General features: G+C 44.9%; 1 protein-coding gene across 1 annotated transcript in view; it reads left to right on the top strand.

Annotated features, from left to right (window-relative positions):
• MYO10 (myosin X) overlaps positions 1-25,042 on the top strand; it is a 219,695-nt gene that overhangs the window by 39,522 nt on the left and 155,131 nt on the right. Inside the window, 1 exon segment of the mRNA XM_079918927.1 lies at positions 9,913-10,011. Coding sequence (XP_079775053.1) covers positions 9,913-10,011 — 99 coding nt within the window.

The following is a 25,042-nucleotide window of genomic DNA, read 5'->3' as shown; positions in this document are numbered from 1 at the left end:
AGGTGTCTTGCCCGTTAGCATAATTTGTTTTTGTTTTGATTGGGAGCGGGGGATACCAATGTGTCTTTGTATCTTCACCTGGGCAACAATGAGCAAAGATTAGTTTATTGTTGGCAAAATCTTTTACTGTTATCTTCTTTTTTCTGCCTTTCCACCTCCTACTGCTCCTGTACTCTTCATGTTATTTTCTGCATGGAAGCTACAGTTCATAGTGGTGACAGAGTTTGACCTTACGGGCGGACAGCGGGAAAGAATATGGATGCCACACGATCCTTCTCACTGGGAACTCTCCAGGGGCACGGGACAGATTGTGAACTTTATAGTACTGAATGTAGGCAGTCTCAGTTTACAACCATACTGTTTTTTATGTGTTGATGGTTAGGTGTTTGGGACATGACACATCTTCCTCTGGGAATAGTGCTATAAATGATCTTTAGGCCCATAGGCAGGCCCAAGAAATGCTGTTGCCACTGATGATGACGCAGCTGACAGCTACAAGCGCATTTCAGCTACAGAGAGCTGGAATATATTCCTTATATATATAAAAAAAAGCGGTGCCTTTAAAGACTTCCGTAGGCCAGTCTGGGGAGTTAACGCCACACTTCTCACACAGTCTTTGGGAGTGTTTGTGTGGGAGGGGTTATGTCTATGAGTTCTGAAGATGAGTGTCAGCAATACATTTTCCCCTGGAATTTCATGGTGGCATCAGCTCTGATGGGTGTAGAACAGTTGTTCTTGGCGTTGCCTATTGTAGAAAACAAACACCATCGCTGTTCCATAACCACAGTGAAATGGTACAAACTTGGGATCCTTACGCCACATGCTTCTGACATTCCGGGCTGTGTGCGCCCAGCCTCCTGTCATTACTTTTCCCTCCTCAGCAGTTGGTGCTGGGCCCGCACTACCTGAATTCTGCATCCTTTGAGCACTGAGCCTGAAACCGCCCAAGTTCCACTGGGCGCCAAGCAGTCCAGGGCTCTTTGGCATCTGAGACGGTTGTGCAGAAAGGAGTGCCAGCCTCAGGTCTGAAGCCTCACAGTCACGAGGAGGAAGTGAGTCAGGGGATCACTCAGCCTCGGCGGCCCCATGCTCTGCCTGCTGCGTGGCGAGGAATGCACAGACCACCCGCGGCAGTAGGGATGCTGGGGACGGTGGCTGCCCAGCTGCTTCACTTTTTCCAGGTCCCCTCTCGAGGGGTGGCTGTCTCGGCAGGGGAGATGCCTTGGGCTCCACCTTTTCCTTTCATTTCTAAGCTTGTCTCCAGCCAGCAATGCTCCTTTGTCCCCACTGCTCGTGTTCACGCTGTATTTTTCATACTCACTCTGTACGCGTGATGATGCTTCACTTTGTTCTCACCTGCACCGTTTCCAAACATTCTGACAAGTTGTGCATTGAGGTTTTGCAAGGCCTTGGGGTTGAAATCTCCCCTGAGGTGAAAGAGCACAGGGTTTGGAGAGGTTTCGTCTCTGCAGTTCCAGCTGTCTGCATAAAAACATTGTGAGTTCTAAACATGAAAAGTACATTTAAAAAAACCCAAAACAGCACAGTGGCAAGAGAGGAGAAAAAGGAGAGAGTCCCGCTAGTACTGCCGTCCAGCTGTCTGCCTCGGAGACCTCCTTCCTTCTGCTCGTCAGATGTTTTGAATCACATTGTACAGGCCCCTCCCTTCCCTGTGTAAGCACCCAGCCAAGGTCACCGGAAATTAGATCTGCCCCAGGTAGACCGTTTCTGGGCTGATCCTACTTTGGGAGGTTGTGGAAATTCCTAGAATTGAGACAGTGGAGTCTGCTTTCAGTTAATGGGTTTGAAAACTCCTTTAATTTGGCTGTGGCTCTAGAACTTTCTGTTACTCTATACCAGTGGTTCCCAACTAGGACAGTCAGCTCTGCTCAGCAAAAAACTACCTCACCCAAAATGTCAGTAGTGATGTGGTGGAAGAACCTGTGTTAGGACTCTGTATGTTATAAATGCCCTGTGTCCTTTGAGGTGGATTTGAGTGATAAGGATTGCAAAAAAATAGCATCTGTTCAGTTGATGAAAAGGTGTTCCTACTTCCAACAACAAAAATGACTATAAAAGAGGAGAGATCTCACTTACGTGGGAACATTTCCCCCACAAACCCCCCCCCCGAACTCATAGATGGAACAGATTAGTGGTTGCCAGACGTAGGGGGTGGGGGAATTGGGTGAGGGGGGTCAAATGGTACAAACTTACAGATATAAAATAAATCCTGGGGACCTAATGGACAGCATGGTGACTAGGGTTAATAATACCATATGGTATATTTCCTACTCTCTTAGCAAAGAGAGTAGATCTTAAAAGTTCTCATAGGGCTTCCCTGGTGGCGCAGTGGTTGAGAGTCCGCCTGCTGATGCAGGGGACACGGGTTCGTGCCCCGGTCCGGGAGGATCCCACATGCCACGGAGCGGCTGGGCCCGTGAGCCATGGCCGCTAAGCCTGCGCTTCCGGAGCCTGTGCTCCGCAACGGGAGAGGCCACAACAGTGAGAGGCCCGCGTACCGACAAAAAGAAAAAGTTCTCATAAGAAAAAAAGAATTAACTATGTGCGGTGATGGATGTTGACTAGATTTACTGTGTTGATCACTTCTCAGTATATACAGATATCAAATCATTATGTTGTACACCTGGAACTAATATGTTACATGTCAGTTACACCTCAGTTTTTAAAATACTGTTTAAATCCTTGTACTAACACATTTTACCCACATCTCGTTTCTGGAATTCAGTATCTTCAAGAGCAGGGACCCCCCCATGTCCCAGCCTGTTACATTAGACATCTTCTAAGCCAGTTACTTCTTTACTAAGTCATTGCCGGCAAAAGAGAACTTTCTTTTGGCTGATTAACTTACTGCAGATTTAAATAACCATATTAATCTTTCCATTACAAATCTATTTGACCTCTTTGTCTTTAAAAAAAAAAAAGAGCAGATCTCATTTCAGGAACCGTTTGTTACTTTATGGTGTAGGTTGTTAGACTCCTGAACCGTGGTACTCAATGTGGGCCAAGTAAGCAGTTGTGGGAGAAAAATAAGTGCAGTGCCCCGTTCTGGGTCTAAGACTGAGTTGTGTGTTTGGCTAAAGAATGTTCTCTTTTCTGTGAATCTGTAATTAGAACATGCCACACAGCATGGTATTTAAAGTCCATCATCATTATCTTTTTTTAGGGTTGTTTTCCTACCTTATTTTTAAACTCATTTTTTTCAAAGTTCAGGGAAGAGAATCATTCTTAAAATCAGAAGAGAAATGTAATAGTTTAAAAGAAAAAAACTTTTTTAAAAATGGGGCAACAGTAAGTTGAAATCTATGGTAGAAGTTTGATCTTCTTAAATGAGGATCAGTAAACTTTCTGCGTAAAGGGACAGAAGGTAAATACTTTAGGCTTTGCAGAGCTACGTTGTGTTTCCGTGGTAGCAGGGAGGAGATAGGTACAACTTCTTGCCCAAGGAGGTACTGCAGTCACACACCGTTGGCCGGGGATTTATGATCATCTTCCAGGGAGGGGGGCCAGTGATTGAGACAGGGACGCCCTCTCCCACAGCCTCACCTGGAGATGAGTTCGGACATGTCTCCTTGTAGCCTTGTAGTCTCCGAGGCCCCCTTGTCTACCTAATGAAGAGCGGAGAACTTAATGAACCCAACACCCATCTTCAGAGTTTCAACACAGCTCTTCCATGCAGTCATTATGGCTGTGTGTGTGTGTTTCTTGATACTGCAGTTGCTCGGTTATAGAGACATGATTGGGTTTTTCCCATTATGGAGCGGTTAAGAATGTTCATCTACCATTGAGAAGTACATAGGCTGGGAGACAATTTTTTTAAATGATTTGCAATGACCAAGGTATAAATACGTACAATAAAATTCACCCGTTGTAGATTCACAATTGAGTGGATTTTAGTGCGTTTATACAGTTGTGCAGCATCAGCACGGTCCAGTTTTAGAGGAGTTCCATCGACCCCCCAGAGTTCCTTTTTCCACGTGCAGGCAGCGTGCCCACCCTGACACCTAGCTCTGGGCATCTCTTCATCTAGTTTCTGCATTGATGGATTTGCCCCTTCTCTACCTTTTTGTGTGTAGCTTCTTTCACTTAGCATAATGTTTTTGAGATTCATCCTTGTTGGTGATTCTGTGATTTGTTTCTTATTACTAAGACTTGTGTAGATTTATCGCATTTTGTTTCTGAACCAGTTGATGGACGTCTGAGTGTGCGGACAAGAAAATGTTGCCCGCCATTCCCGTAAAAAAGTGAACGTCCCCACCATCAGCCACTGCAGTCGCCCCCAACGGTGCCCCCTGAGGGGAATTCAGGATGGAGAAAAATAGGATCTTGACCCTAGATAGTTAAGATGCATATCTAAGGAATAATTTCAATGAGCCCAGACTCTTGCATCTTCCCACACATAGAAGAACACTACAATCATGAACTTGAGATGTTGGATTTTGTGCTTAGCAGTCATCTTTTGATGCTTGACCACTTTTTTTTTTCCCCCCAGCACAAACCCTATATATCCTGGCTCCTCCCTTACCTGTTTGCAACTGTTAACTCGGAACTGTCCGGGAGGCTGGCTCCCAGGCCGTAGTCCTCCATAAGGTCCCCGAATAAAACGTAACTCGCAGCTTTTAGATTGTGCATTTTTTTTTCTGTCGACAAGTGATTTCTAGTATATGGCTATTATGAATAATGCCGCTACGAATGTTTACTTACAAGGCTTTCTAGAATTTTTTTTTTTTTTTTTTGAGAAGGTAGATACCTGGGAGTTGAATTCTTGGGACATACGGTGAGATTATGTTTTGATTTTTAAGAAACCACCAAACCGTTTTCCAAGGTGGATATAACATTTTATATCACTGCCAGTTTCTCCACATTGTCACCAGCACTTGGTATGGTCAGTCTTTTTTTTTATTAGAGCCAGGAAATCATTTGTTGGCAATGGAAACCTTATTTTTGAAGGGATGGTATTACTCGCCGCCTTATAGGATTGCTCTAAAGATCAAAGAGGTGGGAATTTTCTGTGCAAGTGCTTTGTCTTGTAAAACTATTACTGCTGATTATGTGCAGAAAAAGTTTTTAGAAGTTGAATTTAACACGTATCTGTCTCAGATTAAGATGAAAACGTCCCAAGTTTTAATAAAACATCTATTTTATGATCAAACTTGTTCCACCTACTTTTAAAGGCGTATCTTTGCTCCAATTGTGAGTTTTCTCCATCGGCTAGGAGCTTTCTCCATATGCCTGCATTGTACATTAAATTATCAGTCTTATTTAACAGTGAGAGAATATAATGGTTTGCATATGGTGGGCACATTTTTCTTCCCCACTCAAACTTGGATGGTCTGGTAAATGTCTTTCTGTGATTTCGTTTTCAGATGCTTGTGGGTGGCCTCTTTCCTGGACCTGGGCATATGTGTTCTATTCTAATGGAATGGAAGCAGAAAGTTTGGGGGATGAGAGAAACCACCCAGAACAATCTATGTAAAAATATCCATTTCACCAGTTTTACTTTGCAATTCTGATTCTATGAAAATTGCCTGTTTAAACTTTTTCAAAGAACAAAGGGAGTGTTTCGAATGCATTTCCCTTCCTATCTGGGGAAGATACCGCTGTAGGTTTAGGAAAACTGGCCAGTGGGGCTCTAGATTTGAAATCTGGGCGGATTTTGTAAAACTTGTTTATTAGCAGCTCTTCACACCTCTTGAGAAAGACCTTTGGACTGAGGAGGTTGAGCTGTGTGTTTGTTCATGTAGGAAGGACTGTGTCAACAAGGGCTTGGTCATACTTTCAAATGAGAAGGTGAAAAGAACAAGAAAACTCAAGTAAAAGAAACTGCATGCAGTGTACCCCCTGGGAGTTGGGAGGTTTATATTAATTCTGGTGACAGTTTATATTAATTCAGTAATGTTTCATAACATAATGTTTATTCATACTAAATAGACAGTTTTGATACTTGGTCAACAGGGGCATGAAATCCTTTTTGATCAAAGCAAAGCAGATGATGGTCATAGCAAACAAAGCTTTGGATTCAGGATTCTGGGTTGGAGGTCCACTGTGAATTATTTTATGGTTTTACCTAATGAGTAAAAGTTTTTACCTTATGAGTTTGAAAATTCCCATTTAAGTGAGTGTGTGTGTGTGTGTGTATGAGTGTACACGGAGGTATTTGAAAGCTTTCAATGTTGCAGTCTCTGACATGTGAATTTTAAAAAGAATGAAAAAGTAGTTCAGGCACTTGGAAGTCTCTTTCTAGAACATTACAAATACTGCAGTTTTGGTGTGGAATGATATTTGAAAGAGAGCAGTCTTAGAGATGCCTGTAGTAAACGTCCTTTTTGGAAAGGAGCTGTTTGCTAATAAAGAAATCGGGACTGACAAACAGTCGTGTCCTTCTTTCTGGACGTTACCTGTGTCTTAGCCCAAAGTGGGATTCGGAGGTCTGTGACTGACCTGTGCAGGCATGGCAACTCGGCCGTGTTGGTGTTTCGTGTGTTCTTTAAATAAGACAGTTCAGGGTTTATAGAGAAACACTTCATACTCATTTTTGATGCTCTTTTCCATCTTTATCATGGAGAATTTCAACCCCTCTACGGAGGGAGGGTTGAAGAGGTTTGGAGTTAACAACTTAAAATTCCCACAATAAAGAGAAAGGGGATACCCATGTGGAGGTCCTTGTATAGAGTTGTAGCGGGGATGCTGGGAGAGTCACAGAACTCGTAAGGGAAACAGGAGCCGGTGCCGTTTTAACCTTGGGCTCCAGCCACCTTGATCTTGGCGGAAACGCTTGTGGAACCTCATGCACATGTGGCCCTGCCTCTGGGTCCCCCTCCTTCCAGAGCCCCAGGGTCTAGCTTGCTGACCCCAAATGCTTTCATTGAACTCAAGGGTGACTTACGAGGGATCCTGAGTCACAGTGCTGACAACAAACGTTTTAGGTCCTGGCTGGTGTATTTTAAGCAGGATCAACATTGGCACTGAGGGAGTAACTTGTAAATTGGATTTTTATATATTAAATTTTCCCTTTTAGAAGGAGTTGTGTGTGATAACTGAACACTTAAAGGGACCTTTGTGTGTTAGTTGTTGACTGACCTATTAGCGCATTTTATTGATTTCTGAATTACTTTAAGGAGACAGTGTGATGTGTGGAAAGAACATGGAATTAGGAATTGGAAAGATTTGAGACGTGGCTTGGTCACCAGCTGTGTGACATTAGGTAAGGACTTAAGCTCTGAACTTCAGTTTCGGGGCAGGGATTCCTTTCTTACCAAAGATTAGCTTAGTATTAGTATTATTGAGGCTCTTAGCATGTGACTGTGATACCTCATGGGCACTCCATTACTGGAAGCTACTATTTATGCTATTAGTAACACAACTTAAAGTAGCATAAAGTGATGGGTATATTTAGTTTACTTTTATATTGCTTTCCCCCTGCCATCTCTCTGTGTTGAGAGTGACAGTAGTCCCTTAAACTAGAAGTTGAATGTATAACCAATATATTTTTAATATTTCACTTAACATTTGAAATCAAAAGAGAAATTAGGGCTTCCCTGGTGGCGCAGTGGTTGGGAGTCCGCCTGCCAATGCAGGGGACACGGGTTCGTGCCCCGGTCCGGGAGGATCCCACATGCCGCGGAGCGGCTGGGCCCGTGAGCCATGGCCGCTGAGCCTGCGCGTCCGGAGCCTGTGCTCCGCAACGGGAGAGGCCACAACAGTGAGAGGCCCGCATACAGCAAAAAAAAACCCCAGAAATTAAGCAGATCAATGAAATGAGGTTGAAAGTTCTAGAAAAGAAGTTTATGTGCTATTTCAAGTGATAATTTTGGTATTAAATTTCCACTCTTTCATTTTTGTTGGAGTTGATGAAATTGTCGAGCAGAGTAGAAATAACATAATGAGATACTAAAGCGATTTCAGCACATTGGGTATACATAAGTCATAAAGGTAATTCTCTTTTAAAAATAAGTATTTGTTTATTGAAGTATAGTTGATTTAGAATATTGTGTTAGTTGCAGGTGTATAGCATAGTGATTTACTCGTTTTGCAGATTATATTCCATTATAGGTTAATGGATATTATGTAAGATAATGGATATCATTCCCTGTGCTATAGAGTATATCCTTGTTGCTTATCTATTTTATGTATAATAGTTTGTATTTGTTAATCCCATACCCCTAATTTGTCCCTCTTCCCTCCCTTTGGTAACCACTAGTTTGTTTTCTGTATCTGTGAGTCTGTTCCTGTTTTGCATATACATTCATTTGTGTTATATTTTTAGATTCCACATATAAGTGATATCATTACAGTATTTGTCTTTCTCTGTCTTACTTCACTAAGCATAATTTATCTAGGTCCATCCACGTTGCTGCAAATGGCAGTATTTCATTATTGTTTATGGCTGAGTAATTTTCACATGCACACACACACACACACACATACACACATCTTCTTTATCCAGTTGTCTGTTGATGGGCACTTGGGTTGCTTCCCTGTCTGGCTGTTGTAAATAGTGCTGCTGTGAACACTGGGGTAAGTGTTTCTTTTGGAACTAATGTTTTTGTTTTTTCTGGATATGTACCCAGGAGTGGAATTGCTGGATCATGTGGTAGTTCAACTTTTAGTTTTTTAAGGAACCTCCGTACTGTTTGCATAGTGGCTGCACCAATTTACATTCCCATCACCATGTACAAGAATTCCCATAAAGATAACTCTTTATAATTTGATCAGTGAACACCCAATAATTTCTTCAAACTTTTTTTTTATCACTTGTCCTTGAAAACAAACAGTTTTCATGTTGTGAAATCAAAGAAAGAGGAAATTCAGCATTGAAAGGCTAAGTATTATGGTTGTCATTTTATTTGCCCAGTGGAGAAATAAAAAAGGGAAATGAAATCAATGCCAAAAAATTGTGCCCCAGGTTAAAACAGTAGGATCTGGAAGTTGTTATCTGTTGGGATATCATCGCAAACTTTGCGGTGCATTTGGTGTCTGGTGGAATCCTACCAAAATTCACACCAGTGGATTGGGTTGTGATATTTACTAAAAAATCATCCCTCTCTTGGAGAGTCTAGTTGACACGTGGATTTGGTCCAAGTAGGAAGTCAGTGGAGTGTCCTGATGCCCTCCACGTGGGCAAGTGCATGGGGCTTGGACCCGGGAAGATGGAGCCGGAAGGTCCCAAAGAGTTCTTGACTTGGGGTGAAGCAGTGTGGTGACCTGGTTAAACTTGTGGTTTCTGGATGTGTGATGCTGGGCAAGTTTCTTTACCTCTAGGCCTCCACTTCTCCATCTGTAAAATGGGACGATAATGGTGCTTGCCTTAAAGCGTGTATGTGAAGATATAATCCATATAAATCAATTGCATTTTAATTAATTAATTTTTTGGTTTTGGCTGTGTTGGGTCTTCATTGCTGCACGCGGGCTTCCTCTGTTTGCGGCGAGCGGGGGCTACTTTTCGTTGCAGTGCACGGGCTTCTCATTGCGGTAGCTTCTGTTGTTGCGGAGCACAGACTCTAGGCACGCAGGCTCAGTAGTTGTGGCACACGGGCTCAGTTGCTCCGTGGCATGTGGGATCTTCCCGGACCAGGGCTCGAACCCGTGTCCCCTGCATTGGCAGGTGGATTCTTAACTACTGCGCCACCAGGGAAGTCCCTCAGTTGCATTTTAGTACTATTTTCTCTGTCCTTTCTCTGTCTGGTGGGACTCTGTCTCAGTCACACTTGTACACGTGTAAGGCTGTGGGTGATGCTTTCTTTGAAGATTCATTCCTTGCTTATTTGAGAAAGATGTTTGCTTTTCAAAAGGTGATTTTTAAGGAATGTAGTAGTCATAGTAATTTTAAGAGTGGTGTTTTGCCACAAAATGCAATCCAAACTCATAGTTAAATCCTGCTTGTTTTGTTTACAGGGAACACGGGTCTGGCTGAGAGAAAATGGCCAGCATTTTCCAAGTACCGTAAATTCCTGTGCAGAGGGTGTCATTGTCTTCCGGACGGACTATGGTCAGGTGAGCAGAGTCCCTGCAACTTCGTGACATCCGTGTTCTGCTTCCTTGGGTGGCCCTACGTAAGGGCACGTGTGCTTATTCACCTCGCCCTTCATACCTTAAACATCTTTTCTAAGTGATACAACAGAATCCCAAAAGGAATGTGTAATGCACACCTCGAGTGTGTGAGCGACACAATAAAAAATTCTCCCAAATCGAAATCAAAGTGTTCTAACTAGTACTGGACAGAAGAGCACCACACTTGGCTGGTTTCCTTCCTGGGGATCAAGAAGAATCAGAAGTATAGGGTGCAAGCAATTTGAGAAAAAGTTCAAATATATCAATATTTCCCGATTGGTTTCATGACCACGTTCCCTTAAAATTCGTCAACTTTCCTAGTGTTGGAAGTACTGGCCTGCCAGTGAGACTGTAGCAGTGTCCTGGTCCCTGTAAGGACAGGATGCACCAAACCACCTAACCTGAGCCTCTTCATCACCTTGTGAAGCAACTGAAGAAGCTCCTTCTGTTTGTGGGAACCACTGCTCCAGGGTCCCTATTCTTCAGTGTAAAACAAGTGAAAAGTCATATCACTGAAAACAAATACCTGAATCCAGAAACTGGCCCACTGCTTATATTTGGACAACGGTGAAAGGAGCCCAGTTTCTCCATTTTATAAGGAAACCAATTAAAACATTTTTAAATTGAAATATAGTTAATTTACAATGTTGTGTTAGTTTCAGGTGTATAGCACAGTGATTCAGTTATATAGAAATTTTTTTTCCAGATTCTTTTCCATTATAGGTTATTACAAGATATTGAGTAGAGTTCACTGTGCTACACAGTAGGTCCTTGTTGGTTACCTATCTTATATATAGTCGTGTGTGTCTTTAATCCCAAGGAATTTTAATTTTAGAAATGGGTACCTCCCACAGAGACACATATTAAAATTGAAGACATAAAGGACTAAAATGACATCATATGCCAGTATTTCAAACTCTCAGTTGCTGAATTTTGTTTGCAAGTTGTGTTGAGAACAAAATCTTCAATGTCAGTATTGTATAGTTTGTGGCTGATGGTTATCAAAACCTTGAGCAGAGATGATCCTCTTGGTGGTACATTCCTCATTTCTTGGATTAATAAGCAGTGATGTTTCTGGGCTATTTTGCAATTCCTCATTTACTTTTTCATCCGAGAGTCTTGAATGGTGCTTCAGTATTTGTCTGTTGGTGAAGATATAGCTGTGATGTGCAATGGAGAGAGGGGGGTGGTGGGTGCAGGGAGAGGGGAGCAAAGAGACCACTGGGAATCCAGTGTCTCCCAGTCACTGATGCCCCGTCTGGTCTCTTTCCCATCAGGTTCTCGGGTAGTGTGATGTGACCTGTAAACTAAGGACCAAGTGACCCGGCCAGCATTTTTCTGTCTTGCCTTCACTCCTCCCCTCTTGCCATCTCACTTTCCCCAGATGAGAATTCAGTTTCTTTCAGGCCTTGTACATACTTTTCAAGATGATAATAAAAAAGGGAAAACAATATTTAAACCGTGTACCTGACTTGACAGAACTTAATGGGGAATTCTTTTCTTTTTTTGTCGACTTATTATTTTGTTTGTTTGTTTGTTTTTGTCCCCATAACTATTTTTATTACATTACAATAATTAGGTCTACTTATATTTTAATCCCAAAGATACTTTACTTTTTTCCCCTTTTTTTCCTCTTAAGAAAAATTGTGATAAAAACCACATAACGTTAAAATTCCCATCTTAACCACGTTGAAATGTATAGTTCAGTAGTGTTAAGTCCGTTCCCGTTGTTGGGCAGTAGATCTCTAGAACTTTTTCATCTTGTAATACTGAGACTCTGTACCTAGCAAACGCTTAATTCCCCATCTCACCTCCCCCAGCACTTGGTAACCACCTTTCTACTTTCTGTCTCTATGATTTTGACTCCTTTAGATACTTATATGAGTGGAATCATAACAGCATTTGTCCTTTTCTGTTACTGGCTTATTTTGCTTAACGGAGTGTCTTGGAGATTCTGAGGATGCTTTCTGTTCCTATCAAACTTCGCTTTGCTCCGCAGAGGCGTCACAGCAATTCTAGCAGCCTGTTAGTGCTACTTACTGTCGGTGTCGCGTGGTTAGCAGTCTGTGTCCTATGACACCATTGCCAGCTGGTCAATGGGCAGCCCTCCATGAGGCATGGAAAGGGTTGGTCAGGTCAGCAATTCTCTTCCTTCTTGATGGTACTTATGGATTGTGGCTTTAGAAAGAACTAAACCAGAAAAGCATATACTTAAACGTGGAAACAACTCCCAAATTTGACTTCGAGTCTTCAATCGGTCATCAAATCCTTGGTCTTACACTGTCCGCTCTGTCATTCCCAAGTGTGACAACTGTAATTAGCTTGGTGACCCATGTAGGAAATACAGGGTTTAAAATGTGACAAAAGTGAGGCAGGTTGGAAAGACGTGGATCAGGAGCTGGCAGTGGCCAGAAGACTTTTGTTTCTCTCTTTTCTGACCTACTCCTTCCTCTCTTGACATTACAGATTCCTTGTGGAACATACAGGTGTAGCCACCAAGGGTTAGAAGTTCATTACCTGGTTCTGGTCCCCAGGACAGACACACCTGCTGTTTATCTGATATAGATTTCTGAAGGAATCAGGGCCAGAGATGTAGAGCATGACCTTGTCCTGATCAAACCCGTGGTAACTTTTCCAAGTATGGGCTAATTTCAGCCCAATTTGGTATGTTGTTAAAGGGTGTTAGGATATTGGTGTTTCTACAGAAAGGGAGACTGGGGAGTTATTGAATGGGCCCAGAGTTTTAGTTTGGGAAGATGAAAAAGTTCTGAAGATGCATCATGGTGATGGTTGCACAACAATGTGAATGTGCTTGATGCCACTGAACTGTACGCTTAAAATCGGCCATTGTCATCCTTTTTATGTCAGTGTGTACATCTTCCCACAGTAGAAGAAAAAAGATATCAGCGTTTGAGGTCAAATGGTAACGGGTAGAAGCTGTCAAGTGGGTATTGTTCTGTATCTTTATAAACAGTTCTAGTACAATTTTTATGTCACCAAAATAGGACCGCTCAGAATCTGTGAACAGCTTCCAAGCTATTAGTTGAATTTCCCTTTGGTTTACTGTACAGGAGCCACCTGGGGGTCTTGTTTCGGATGCAGGTTCTGATCGGCAGGTCTGGGCTGGGGGCTGAGAGTCTGCATTTCTCACCAGCTACCTGGTGGCATGGATGCTGCGGGTCCGTGTTTGAGTCGGAGAACTGCCTTAGGGTCGTAGTTACTACAGTGAAGAGCAGGAATTACTCTCAGTCCCCTGTGGACTACCCGTGCTACTGTTTCGGACGAAGCAAATGTAAGGAAAAGAGCTTGAGGCAGCGGTGGAAAATTTTCCCTAGGCCCTGAGAAGCTTTCCCTTCCTCTGTGTGCATTCCGTCCCTCCCCCCACCCCCCACCCCCCCAATTCCAGCCGTCATTTCACCTCGAGCGTGGCCAGGGATCGTGCTGACTGTGGCGAAATAGTGCTCAGGTGGATTAAAACGCAGTTTTCAAAATCCTGTTTCGTGTCGGAAACCAAGCGGAGCCACGAGTAACTAAAATCCTAAAATGAGGTCACGGGGACGGGGGGGTAGATAGGAGATCACGCGGTGTTGTTTTTTGGCGAGAGCCCTAAAGGGCCCGTTTTCTTACTTCATTCAGTCTCTGAGGGTTTTGCACATTTGCTCAGCTATTCTTTTTTCGCGGAGGAGATAGTTTTATATTAATCTAAAATTCCATCCCACACCAAGAGTGCAGGGGACCAAAACGTTCCCATTTGACTCATAACTTATGTTATACTCGCTGTGAAGTATTTGCCGATGGGAAAAGAAAAGTGCGAGTGACATGCTAACACACTTTGAAAAAATGCATAGTTGTGGCTTCTGGAGCACGAAGCACGTGGGTAGGTCAGCACGTGCTCTGCAAGTTAGAAATGACTTGTCTTCTTGCACGTGAAGCCTTGGACAGAGTTGTAGAAGAGCACCGTGCTTTTGTGGCTCTGCAGGGTCCATATTTGGCCAAAAGATCGACTCTGGTGAACAGGGTAGGATGGAAGTTGGCACTGAATGTTTTTGTCTTTTCTAAAACGTTCACCAGGCATGTGGGTGATCACTGAAGCACCCTTTTGGAACAGTGTAGAATTGACTAATGAGTTTTAAATTAGATTTTTTACTTTGAGAGTCAACTATTTTATTATCCTTCCTGAAAAGAGCCTAATTTGATCGCTCTGAAATAGCTTATAGTGATATCAATTTACCTAATTGTATTTTAAGGGGTAGTTTTTTAACTTACCCCAGTCAACTTAATCAAGACACTTACTCTCTGCAACCATCCTGTTGGGTTTTCTGTTTGCATTGTCTCTCTGTGGGGTCTCCTGAAATATTTTACTGGCTGGAGAATTAATCATCCCAATCCACAAGTAAATGCCCTCCTCCGTGCCCTTCTCTTATTTGCACCAAGTATAATTAGACTCGGTTTTAAAAGTTATTCTTCTCATTTTATTAATCCACAAAAAGGCCGTTAGATTGCCTGGTTCTTTCAAGTCATCCCCCACCCTCCAAGATGGTCAGAATTCCGCAGGCCACACAGGAAACATAACTCTCATTATTTATAATCACATCTCCCATTTAAAGCCATCTCTAACCTTTTGGGTTTGACCTTCACTTTGACTTGTTAAAATTAATACTGTGGGCCCAGTTTTGTCGAACTTGATGATGGGTTAGTGTAGTGATTTTTCATTGCATTTCTGGTTATTTTTCATACACTTTCTGCTCTGTCCAGATGCTTTTCTTTGCTTTTTTTACCCCTTCACTTTGCCCCCATTGATGTGTGTCTTTTTGTGTCCCTTGAATGTCCTATGGATGCAGCAGCTTTTTGACCTCTCCGCATCCCGTACGGGTCCACTCCTGCGTCACAGAGAAATCTCCCGCGAGCCTGTTGAGTGCTGGAAAATTGACGGCGGCACAGCCCAGAATGTCTCCCATTTCAGAGCTCCGAATGTTACCCTGCAACCCCCCTTATTGTCAGGAATCAGACAACTAGAACTGAGTGATCTCATCTTGAGGTGGGAACAGGTCAGATCTGACTTCTCAAGGGAAGTGTGGAGCCTGGAGCTTTTAACAGAGTGGAGAATGTCATCTGAGAGGAAGCTGACTGCGCACGCTGGCCCCGGAGAGCCCAGGAATGCCAGCCCTTTTCAGCAGCCGCAGAAGCTGCCTTCCTGGCTTCACTGGCAAAGCCAGTTGGCAGAGACAGGTGCCGGCGTAGAGAGGTCTCCCCCGCCAGCTCCTTCTCTGTGAGCGGATGTGGAGTGAGCGAGCAGCAGTCGGCATGGCCCCCCAAGTCGGGTAGGGCCCCCCCAGGGCAGCTCCCGTGAATGGTGGCAGCAGGCGGGGGGAAACCAGCAGGGAGACAGCTAAACTTACAAAGATGGAGGGAAGGAGTTAGGGGGGACGACGTTAATGATGCAGAAGTGGTGTCATTAGGATACTGTGACTCTCAGAGCCGAATTCTTGAACAACAGGACAGAGTCTTTGTAGTCAACTGGCCTGCACGTAATTCCCTTGCTTTTATGTTGTTTAAAAAACAAAAAGCAGGGCTTCCCTGGTGGTGCAGTGGTTAAGAATCCGCCTGCCAATGGAGGGGACACGGGTTCGAGCCCTGGTCTGGGAAGATCCCACATGCCGCAGAGCAACTGGGCCCGTGTGCCACAACTACTGAAGCCCACGTGCCGCAACTACTGAAGCCTGTGTTCTACAGCTGCTGAAGCCCGCATGGCTGGAGCCCGTGCTCTGCAACAAGAGAAGCCACCGCAATGAGAAGCCTGTGCACCGCAGCGAAGAGTAGCCCCCGCTCACCGCAACTAGAGAAAGCCCGCACACAGCAACGAAGATCCAACGCAGCCAGAAATAAATAAATTAAAAACAAACAGACAAACAAAAAACCAAAAAGTATATTCTGTCCCCTTTTCAATCTTTTTTCTCCTTTTTGGTAAAGAGAAACAGTCTTATATTAATGCACTTATTTGGGGGAAACTTTACCCATTTTTTCCTCAAAAGGAGAGAAACATTATATTTTCGCTCCCTGTAGCCCCTCAAGTGTCAGGTATCCCTGGTGTTGCAGTCGGTGCTTCCAGCCAATTAACCTGTGGGTTCCGTTGAACCATAGGAAGTCGCCATCTCTGTAGGATGAGGGAGCTGAAAAGGCAGTTTCCCATGGTTATGCCTAAGAGTATGTTAATTGCCCTCTATTTTAATTGTGTGTTTTAGCTTATCGATATGTATTTGATTTAAAGGTAGAATCTTTGGCATACAGTAAAGTTTAACAAAGTAGTTTTTTTGCAGTCCAGTTGAGAGGCAAAGCATATCCCTAAAATAGTATATACAGCCCTGGCTTTTGGGGTACCACTGCCATATTACATTCTGTTGTGTGTATGTCTGTGTGTTTGTTAACAGCTATGACATTGTATTCCTTTTGGGGTTTTCAATTTTTTGGATGGGTGTGTAAAATATTTGCTATGATTGATCTCTCCTGCAAAGGTCCAAAAATTTTTTTTTAATTTTAACCATTTTTGGAGTGGAAGTATAGTTAATTTACAATGTTGTGTTAGTTTCAGGTATGTAGCAAAGTGATTCAGTTATACATATGTATAAATATCTATTCTTTTTCAGATTCTTTTCCATTATAGGTTATTACAAGATATTGAATATAGTTCCCTGTGCTATACAGTAGGTCCTTGTTGTCTTTTTTTTTTTTTTTTTTTTTTTTTTTTTTTTGCGGTACGCGGGCCTCTCACTGTTGTGGCCTCTTCCGTTGCGGAGCACAGGCTCCGGACGTGCAGGCTCAGCGGCCATGGCTCACGGGCCCAGCCGCTCCGCGGCATGTGGGATCTTCCCGGACCAGGGCACGAACCCGTGTCCCCTGCGTCGGCAGGCGGACTCCCAACTACTGCGCCACCAGGGAAGCCCTCCTTGTTGTCTGTTTTATATACAGTACTTTGTTAATCCAAAGCTCCTAATTTATCCCTCTCCTCGCCCCCTTCCCCTTTGGTAACCATAAATTTGTTTTCTATGTCTGTGAGTCTATTTCTGTTTTATAAATAAGTTCATTTGTGTCATTTTTTTTGATTCCACATGTAAGTGATATCACATGATTTTTGTCTTTCTCTGTCTGACTTACTTCAACCAATGTCCAAATTTGAGTTGAAAGAAAAATGAATGGATAAATATACAATTTATTTTTTTGAACTGGAATTTGGGCTTTCTTGTGTGTGTGTGTGTGTTTATTTGTAGTAAATATAAATTACATAGAATTGACTACTTTAAATGTTTTTGAGTGTACAATTCAGTGGCATTAATTACATTCATAATGTGTGCAGCCATCGCCACAATTTCCAAAACTTTTTCATCACTCCAGACAGAAACCCTGTAAGCATTAAGCGCTAACTCCCTATGCAATTTGTTGTTAAACTACTTTCTTCTTGGATACCTTTTGTTGTGCTGCTTCTAGGTATACAAGCACGTTAGAAACTCTGGTTTGTATTCTTTCTTAAGGAATAGACACTGTCAAGAAAGAAGTGGTGTAGACCTAGCTCAAGAGTCCAAGGATGGAGAATTGAATGTTGACTTAGATCTGCTGACCACCGATGGGCATTTGGCACTGACCTTGTGATGTGTGCATGGGGGTGGATGGTGCGGCCCCTGTGGGTGGGTGAAGGGCCCTTCTCAGGAGGAAGGTGGCTGCACAGCCATCCAGAAAGCCAGGGGAAAGAGGAACATGCTTTTGACAAGCGGCAGATAATTTTTTAAAAAATCAGATGTATGCGATTTCCTTTGTTAACTTCAGTATGGGTCCATCTGTTATTCTTGGAATTCACTTCCATCAAAACAGTGCAGCTGTATTAAGCTGGGAAACTCTTAAATTCCTGTGCTTTTCTCACATTTTGCTATTTCATCCTGGAAACACCCGTCTCTGAGATGGATATTAAACACCAGCCCGTGGAGTTGCTTAGAGTCAGAAGTCTATACTCTAGAGACTGAACACCACTGGGGCTTTGTCTTGCTCTAAAGACCAAGTAGACTGCAGTTTGTCCAACTTCCTTGGTTTAGAGTGAAAAAGTTGTTTGTAGGCCTGAAAGCCACGTGGTTGACTATCTAGATCTCTTCCAAGAATCTGGTTTGGCATCTCGTGGCTCAAAGATGGAAAGTCAAATAATTTTCACTCTGGGAGTATAGGAAAAAAACAGTCTGATGGTCGGTGCACTCAGCTCCAGGAAAAAACATGTGCGTATTTGTAAATCTGCACGTGCGGACACTTGCTTATTGTAACTCGGGAAGAGGTGGTCACTCTAGCCAACGGAGGGCTTGTCTTTCCCTTTCGAGAACTTGGGTCCTGCAGAGATGTGCCTGGCCTTCCCCACCTTCATTCAGGGATGAATGCCTGGATGAAGACCTTTTCACAGAGGCCTTTTCAACCTCTCCATCCAAGAGGGCCACTACCTTGACATTGTATCATGTGCAATTATTTGATTTTTTTTTTTTTCCTGTGTCTCCTCACCAAGCTCTCTGAGAATGGACACATTGCTGTGTCCTTAGCTCCTAGAAGCAGAGCCTGGCCCGTGGAGGCGCTCAAATGCTGAATGCGTGGTGAAGCTCCATTTGTAGTCAGCACGGAGCCAAGCAAGTTATTAGAATGATGTGTACTCTGTTGAGACTGTTATCATATAACGTTTTAATAAAGAAATCACAAGTCTGAACGGACCACAAGGGACAGAAGAAAAAGCCTCCTGTCACAAGAGTCCTGTTGGGAGTTTCGTTGTGTTGTTTCTATCTAAACCACCCTGAGGCCATAAGACCAGAGCAAAATAAAGAGCATTGAAGATAATTAAAGGGAATTTCTTTTTCAAAGGAACGATTTCACTTGATAGACTCCAAAAACATACAAACTGCACGTTCATTTTTCAAGGGGGAGTAGGTGGGTGTTGAGTTTGGTGCAGAATATTTTTCCAAAGTTTGGCATTTTGAAACCTGAGATGATAATTCTGTATACTTCAACATCTACACTGAAACAGGAAGCAGTTTACCGTGACAAACCCGACAAGATCCACTGGTGTTCTGAGGAGTGTGGGCCGTGTCAGGTGTCGCCGACCTTAGCTTGCTAAGGGTGCACACCACGTCTGTCACCTGCCCTATTCCCAGCACCTCTGAAAAATTCACCGGTGAGACCTTAAGATTCCCCTGTCTCTGGGGCCTGTCTCCCTGCTCCTTTAAGTAAATCCAGCTTAAGTGGATTGGGAATCCAGTTTATTTCTGACCCTTGCTTTCAGGACAGGCTTTTGCCTTCCCACCAAGCCTTTGGACGGGTCAGCTGGGCCCCTCCCTGTCTGGCATCCCCCTGGGCGGGTGGATGGCAGGGAGGGGTTGGATCTCTGTTCACAGTATTTACTGGCCCCAGTGAGCCTCTAGCTGACCACACACACAGAGATTATGCAGGAGAGAACAGATGACTTCTGCCCCGGGTCATGACCTTCTGGGACTTCCTGCCCTTGGTTGGGCCAACTTGTTGACTTTCTCCTTTGTGGATATCTCTCGACTTTGGCCTCCTCTTTCCTTCCTGGGTCCATCGAATGAGCCTCCTCTTTCCATCCCTTAGGCGTGCCTATTTATTTGGATTCCAGCCTGCCTCTGGCCTGCCTGTGCGTCCCATCTTCGGTCCACTGCTGGATTCCAGGCTCTGCTCTGGGTAGCTCAGCCGACTTTTGCCTCTGGGAGCCTGTGGTATACCCAGCCTCTTCCTGCAACCCCCAGGAATCCTGGTCCTGCATTGCTAGTGTCCGGGCACAAAGAGAAGGGCAGATGTTTTGTTCCTTTGGACCCGTGGTTGCTTTCAGTTTTGTAGTTAGTTTAGCAAATCAAGTTGCTCATACTTGAAGGTAAGCAGGAGACTACCTTGCATTCTCGATACCCATGAATACTGAAAATAATCAGCACATTAATGCTGGGTACCAAGCTCAGACCGGGTGGTAACTTACTACTGGGGGAGGTGATGCCGAAAACTGATTAAATCAAGACTCAATTTTTCTTTTTCTTTTAAGGCTTTACTACTATACCTTTATTATAAGTGTCATTTTGTGAAAAATGTATGTGAAGACTTTGAAAACAAAAACAGTTCAGAAAATTATCTATGGGAGTCAGACGTGGCACCATTGAATGCTGTGTGCAATTTCAGTAGAAAATGCCGAGACAATTTATTAGAACAGATTCAGGCAGTCGTTGGGTGTGACTGAGATTCAGACCATTTCAGAAGTTCAGTTATAGACCTGTTATTTGGAACCAGTTTTCTGGAAGACTCAGTGATATGCACCGGGAATTGGTTACCCAGTCTGTCTACAAAGACCTATTGGGGTCCCCGCACTGCAAGACTTGGGATGGTGTGAAAGTCCTCTCTTGCCTGATTCCAACTTTAGCTGTCTGTTGAGTTCCACCCAGGCTGTCACTATGATGAGACTAGGGAACCACATTGTCCCACGGTCACCTCCCTGGGAGCTGTGGGCAAGGGGGGCACCCCATTTCTAAGCTGTGTCCTCCTCATGAGGGTTGGCGTTTAGGATGGGTAAAGGGAAGAGAGTGCCGTTTGCTGGTGACATCTCTCTGCGAGGCACCATGTTGCTGCATATTCCTTCCGTTTGTCCTATTTAATCCTCAACTCCCCTAGGAAGGCGTGGTCAGCCGTACTTATTGACACAGAGATAGATCTTCCGTGAAATAGCATTTCCAAGAGCCCACACTTGGTCAGTGATGAGTTAGTAGAGGTGGGGTTTGGATCCAGATTTGATCGACTTTTCACTTGATCATGTTACTTCCTCCAGAGAAGTGTGAGGTAGGACAGGGTGAGGCCAGTGATGGGGGTCGTTGCCTGTTTACCTTCTCAGGCCCCGTGACTGCCCGTCCTGACTGTTTCCCTGAGTTCATTTCTTTTCCCTCTTCAGGCCCCTGGGATTGAGTGTCCTTGTCTCCTTTCTGGTCACGACCTTTGTGCTTTCTCTTGAAGTTACTCTTGAAGATCGGTAGGTTGCACCGGTGGTACCACCTTCCCAATTTCCTCTTCCTTTGTGGTGGCTTTTTGCTTTTATTATGTTTTATTGCTCCAGGGAAATAGATGGATCGGCGAAAATCCCCCTTTTTAAAATTTTAATGTTTCATCGTCTTGTGTTCACAGTCTCGTTTCCACGCTGCTGCTTCTGCCGGGGTTAGTTCTCAACCCTGGCTGCACATTAAATTCACTGGGAAGCTTCTACCAAGAGCCTTGGCCCTGCCCCAAAACAATGAAATCAGAATCTCAGCTGGGACTCAGGCCCTGTGTGTTTTTAGAAAGCTTCCTGGGTACCACTTAATAAGCAGTCAAGTTCAGAACTATTTCGTAGACCGAATGAGCATCCTGTCGAAATAGTCCATTAAAAGTTGTTGAAAAAGCACAACTTTGGCATACTGGGCTTAGAAAACGTTCATGTTACCCATGATTTCTAGGCCTTCACTTTTTCTTCTATAGCTTCTTTTCTGGACACTTAGATGGTTCTGTGGAATGTCTCCAATGCCCACAGTATCTCTGAGAACTCAGTTCCCTCTGTCCGTCCAGCTGTCCACTGGGGCCTCATCTCCAAGGGACCCTGGAGTGCCCCCGTCTCCCTCTTTCTCCAGGGAATTGAACTGTTCTTGGTCTTTCCATCTCCACCTCTCTAGTCCCACCCTCTCTAGTTGGATACTCTGTTTGAGTGGGACATTTGGGTTCAAACGTCCCAAACACTAGTGCGGTGTTGGTCCGTGTGTGAGTCTCCGGCTGGCTGCTTCATAATCAGTCATCAGGGCCCTCGTGAAAGATGCAGCTTCCTTGGTCCTCTTTCCCATCTGCCAAGTCCACGTCTCTGTGCAGGTGGTCCAGGGGTCTGTAGTTCAACAAGGTTCCCAGGTGATGCCTTTCATGGTGAAATTGGAGAACCACAGACTCAGCGTGTACTGTGACCTGAGATAAATTCTCCCCGTCTCATTTGCTGTTTACTTCAAATTGTGCTGCTCCCTGCCCTGTGAGGCCCGGGGCTCCGGGGAGGACCTGTCCTTCCTGACGCTGTGACCCTGCAGACAGGTTTCGTTCTTTCCTTGTCCGCATCTTCCTCATGCCTGCAGTCCTGCCTCCTTTCCTTTCTGTGTCTGGAACAGAACCCGGCGTTTGGGCACCTCTCCTGGCTGTGAGGCACTGTGAAGGTTTCTCTAATATGTACTGGGAGAAATCCCAGCGCTGAAGCAGTTTCCTGGAATCCCTCCACCGAGCTCCACGCACGAGGCTGTCCGTGATGGTCTTTGTGTTCCAACAATTCAGTGAAGTTATATTGGTTTCTGAGGGAACCTTATCTGTTTCTACCTCAAGGCAAGAGGGAGGCGGTTGGGGTCTGAAGGAAGGATAAGGCCCTGGGGTGAAAGCAAGGCCTGGGGAGGGGGCGGGGCGGGGATGTAAAGGCAGAGGCAGTAAGGGGCCTGTTTCCTGCACCCCTCCAGCCCTGCACTCGCCCTGCGGCTTGGACAGCCCCACGTGGGCTGGATGAGATGCAGAGCCAAGGAGGGGTGGGTGAGTGGCAAGCAGCTGCCCCGCGCTGGAGAGGACAGGGGCTTATTTCCACCCAGGGGGTGCCTGCCTCTTCTGCTAACTTCTGCCTAAGGAGTGTCTGTTACTCAGACCTGCAGCGAAAGCGTGACTGACTTCCAGCTTTTATTTCAGACCGATTGCGCTGCCTTTTTAAGGTAAGGATTCAAACTACCCAGGCACGTGGGAGGCATGGTGCCCGGGGAGGGGGCCCCGTGACCCTTCCAAGGCGATGGGCACGTTCAGTGTACTGCTCTGTGTGCGTCGTCAGGCTGTCTGTTTGTGCTGTGTGCAAATGAAACCTCGGTGATTTTCTAAAAAGTAACATCTAGCTTGTTTGAAGGCAGCTGTTTGTATTGAAGTTACATATGTCGTGAACACAGCATGACTGAACTCAGTAAAGTTGATGTAATTACTCCAGTGTTGAACTGAAGCAGCAGTGGCAAACCATGGCCTGTGCCCAATGCCTGTTTCCATACAGCTTACAAGCCAAGAATGGTTCTTCCATGTTCAAATGTTTGGAGAAACATCAAAAGAATGATATTTTATGACACATGAAAATGATAAGAAAGTCACATTTAAGGAAGTTTTATTGGACACAGCCGTGCCCATTCATTGGTTTATCTAAGACTGAGTTCAAGCTACAGTGGCACAGTCAGGAGCCAGAAAGCCTCAAGTTAACCATCTGGCCCTTTGCAGAAAACGTTTGCTAAACCTGATCTAAAGGATCATTTTCCCCAGTTACTTCTGATGTGATGTTTAGTGCTGCAGGGGCCCTTCCAGTGCTTCCGAGTCCTGGCTACACATCGGAGTCACTGGAGGGGTTACTAATTGGGATGCTCGGGCCCCTACACCCAGCCCAGTGGTACGGCCTCTCTGGAGGTGAGCCCGGGACCCAGTGGTACGGCCTCTCCGGAGGTGAGCCGGGGAGCCAGCGGTACGGCCTCTCTGGAGGTGAGCCCGGGACCCAGCGGTACGGCCTCTCCGGAGGGGAGCCCGGGACCCAGTGGTACGGCCTCTCCGGAGGTGAGCCCGGGACCCAGCGGTACGGCCTCTCCGGAGGTGAGCCCGGGACCCAGCGGTACGGCCTCTCCAGAGGTGAGCCCAGGAATCTGTACTTGCTACCAGTGCAGCCAGCCACAGGATTCTGTGCTGTGAACCCCCAGCTAGTAGATGGATTCGTTGCAAAGCTCTATCATTTTGTTTTCCCTATGAGGGGAAATACCTTCCCCCAGAGGACAAAGATTGACAGTGGCAAAACCCACGTGTCCTGCTACCAGGAACCCTACCTGTAGGGTAGTGGCCCTCAGAATGGAACAGGCATCAGAATCCCCTGGAGGGGCTTGTTAAACCACTGACTCCTGGGCCTCAACCCAGAGGTTCCGGTTCAGCGAGTCTCAGGTGGGGCCTGACCATTTGCATTTCTACAAGCTCCCAGGTGCTACTGATGCCGCTTGGTGTGGTGTGCACACTCTGAGGACCAGCGTGTAGGGCTTGGCAGGCTGTACGTGGGGGGTTTCCTTTAAAATCCATGTTCTAAATACAAGCATCTGATACACAGTCTTCCCCCCAAAGCATGTTCTGGAGAAACGCAGACGGTCGCAGTCCAAGTACCTTTTTCAACTGCTGCAGCCACAAAGGACTCATTCTTGAATAGTGTCCTGTCAGCAACTGTCTGGTGATCTTAGTTTTAAATACTAACACCTGTCAGTGGGTTAATCTGTAATTGTATTTTTTTCAGTGTTAGTGGAGAGCCACGCCCAGGCACAGCAAAAATAAGAAAAGCCTGTGTTTTGTGTTAATTACGTCTCATCACATATCTAAGGAAGGCTGACTCATGGAAGTATTTCCAAGAATGAATTGATTGTGCTTACACACTTTCGGAGGTTGCTGTGTAAAGTTGGACACTTAATGCTTACTTTTAATACTGAAGAGTAGTTAAATTGTTAACTTACTGTTTGCCATGCTAGGCAATCATATCGCCCTCATTTTCTAAGTGAGGTGTCAAAGCTGGAGAAGGAAGGAAAGCGATTTTCATGTTTAGGAGCTGCTGTTAGAACTCCCAAGCTCTTGGTTATTCTTAGGTTTAATATACTGTTTTCTCCCATTGCCTGTGCCACCCTGGACTGACATTGGACTGGTAACCAGAGAGGGGGCCAGGACTAGGGTAAGGCGAGTGGGGTACGGAGGGTGCAGATGTAGAGAAGCACCGCGCAGGGTCATTGCAGGTGCTGAAGCTGATTTGCACAAGCCCCAGGATTGGTGCATCCTTGAATTGTACATGCTGGGCACCTGCCTCACCCTAGTCCCAGCCCCGATCAGAACCTAGGAGTTTAGGCAAGACTCCCTAAGAAAGAGGCCCATCTGT

The sequence above is a fragment of the Stenella coeruleoalba genome, assembly GCF_951394435.1.
Source record: "Stenella coeruleoalba genome assembly, chromosome: 3".
Classification (NCBI taxonomy): Eukaryota; Metazoa; Chordata; class Mammalia; order Artiodactyla; family Delphinidae; genus Stenella; species Stenella coeruleoalba.
This window is presented reverse-complemented; position numbering and strand designations above follow the sequence as displayed.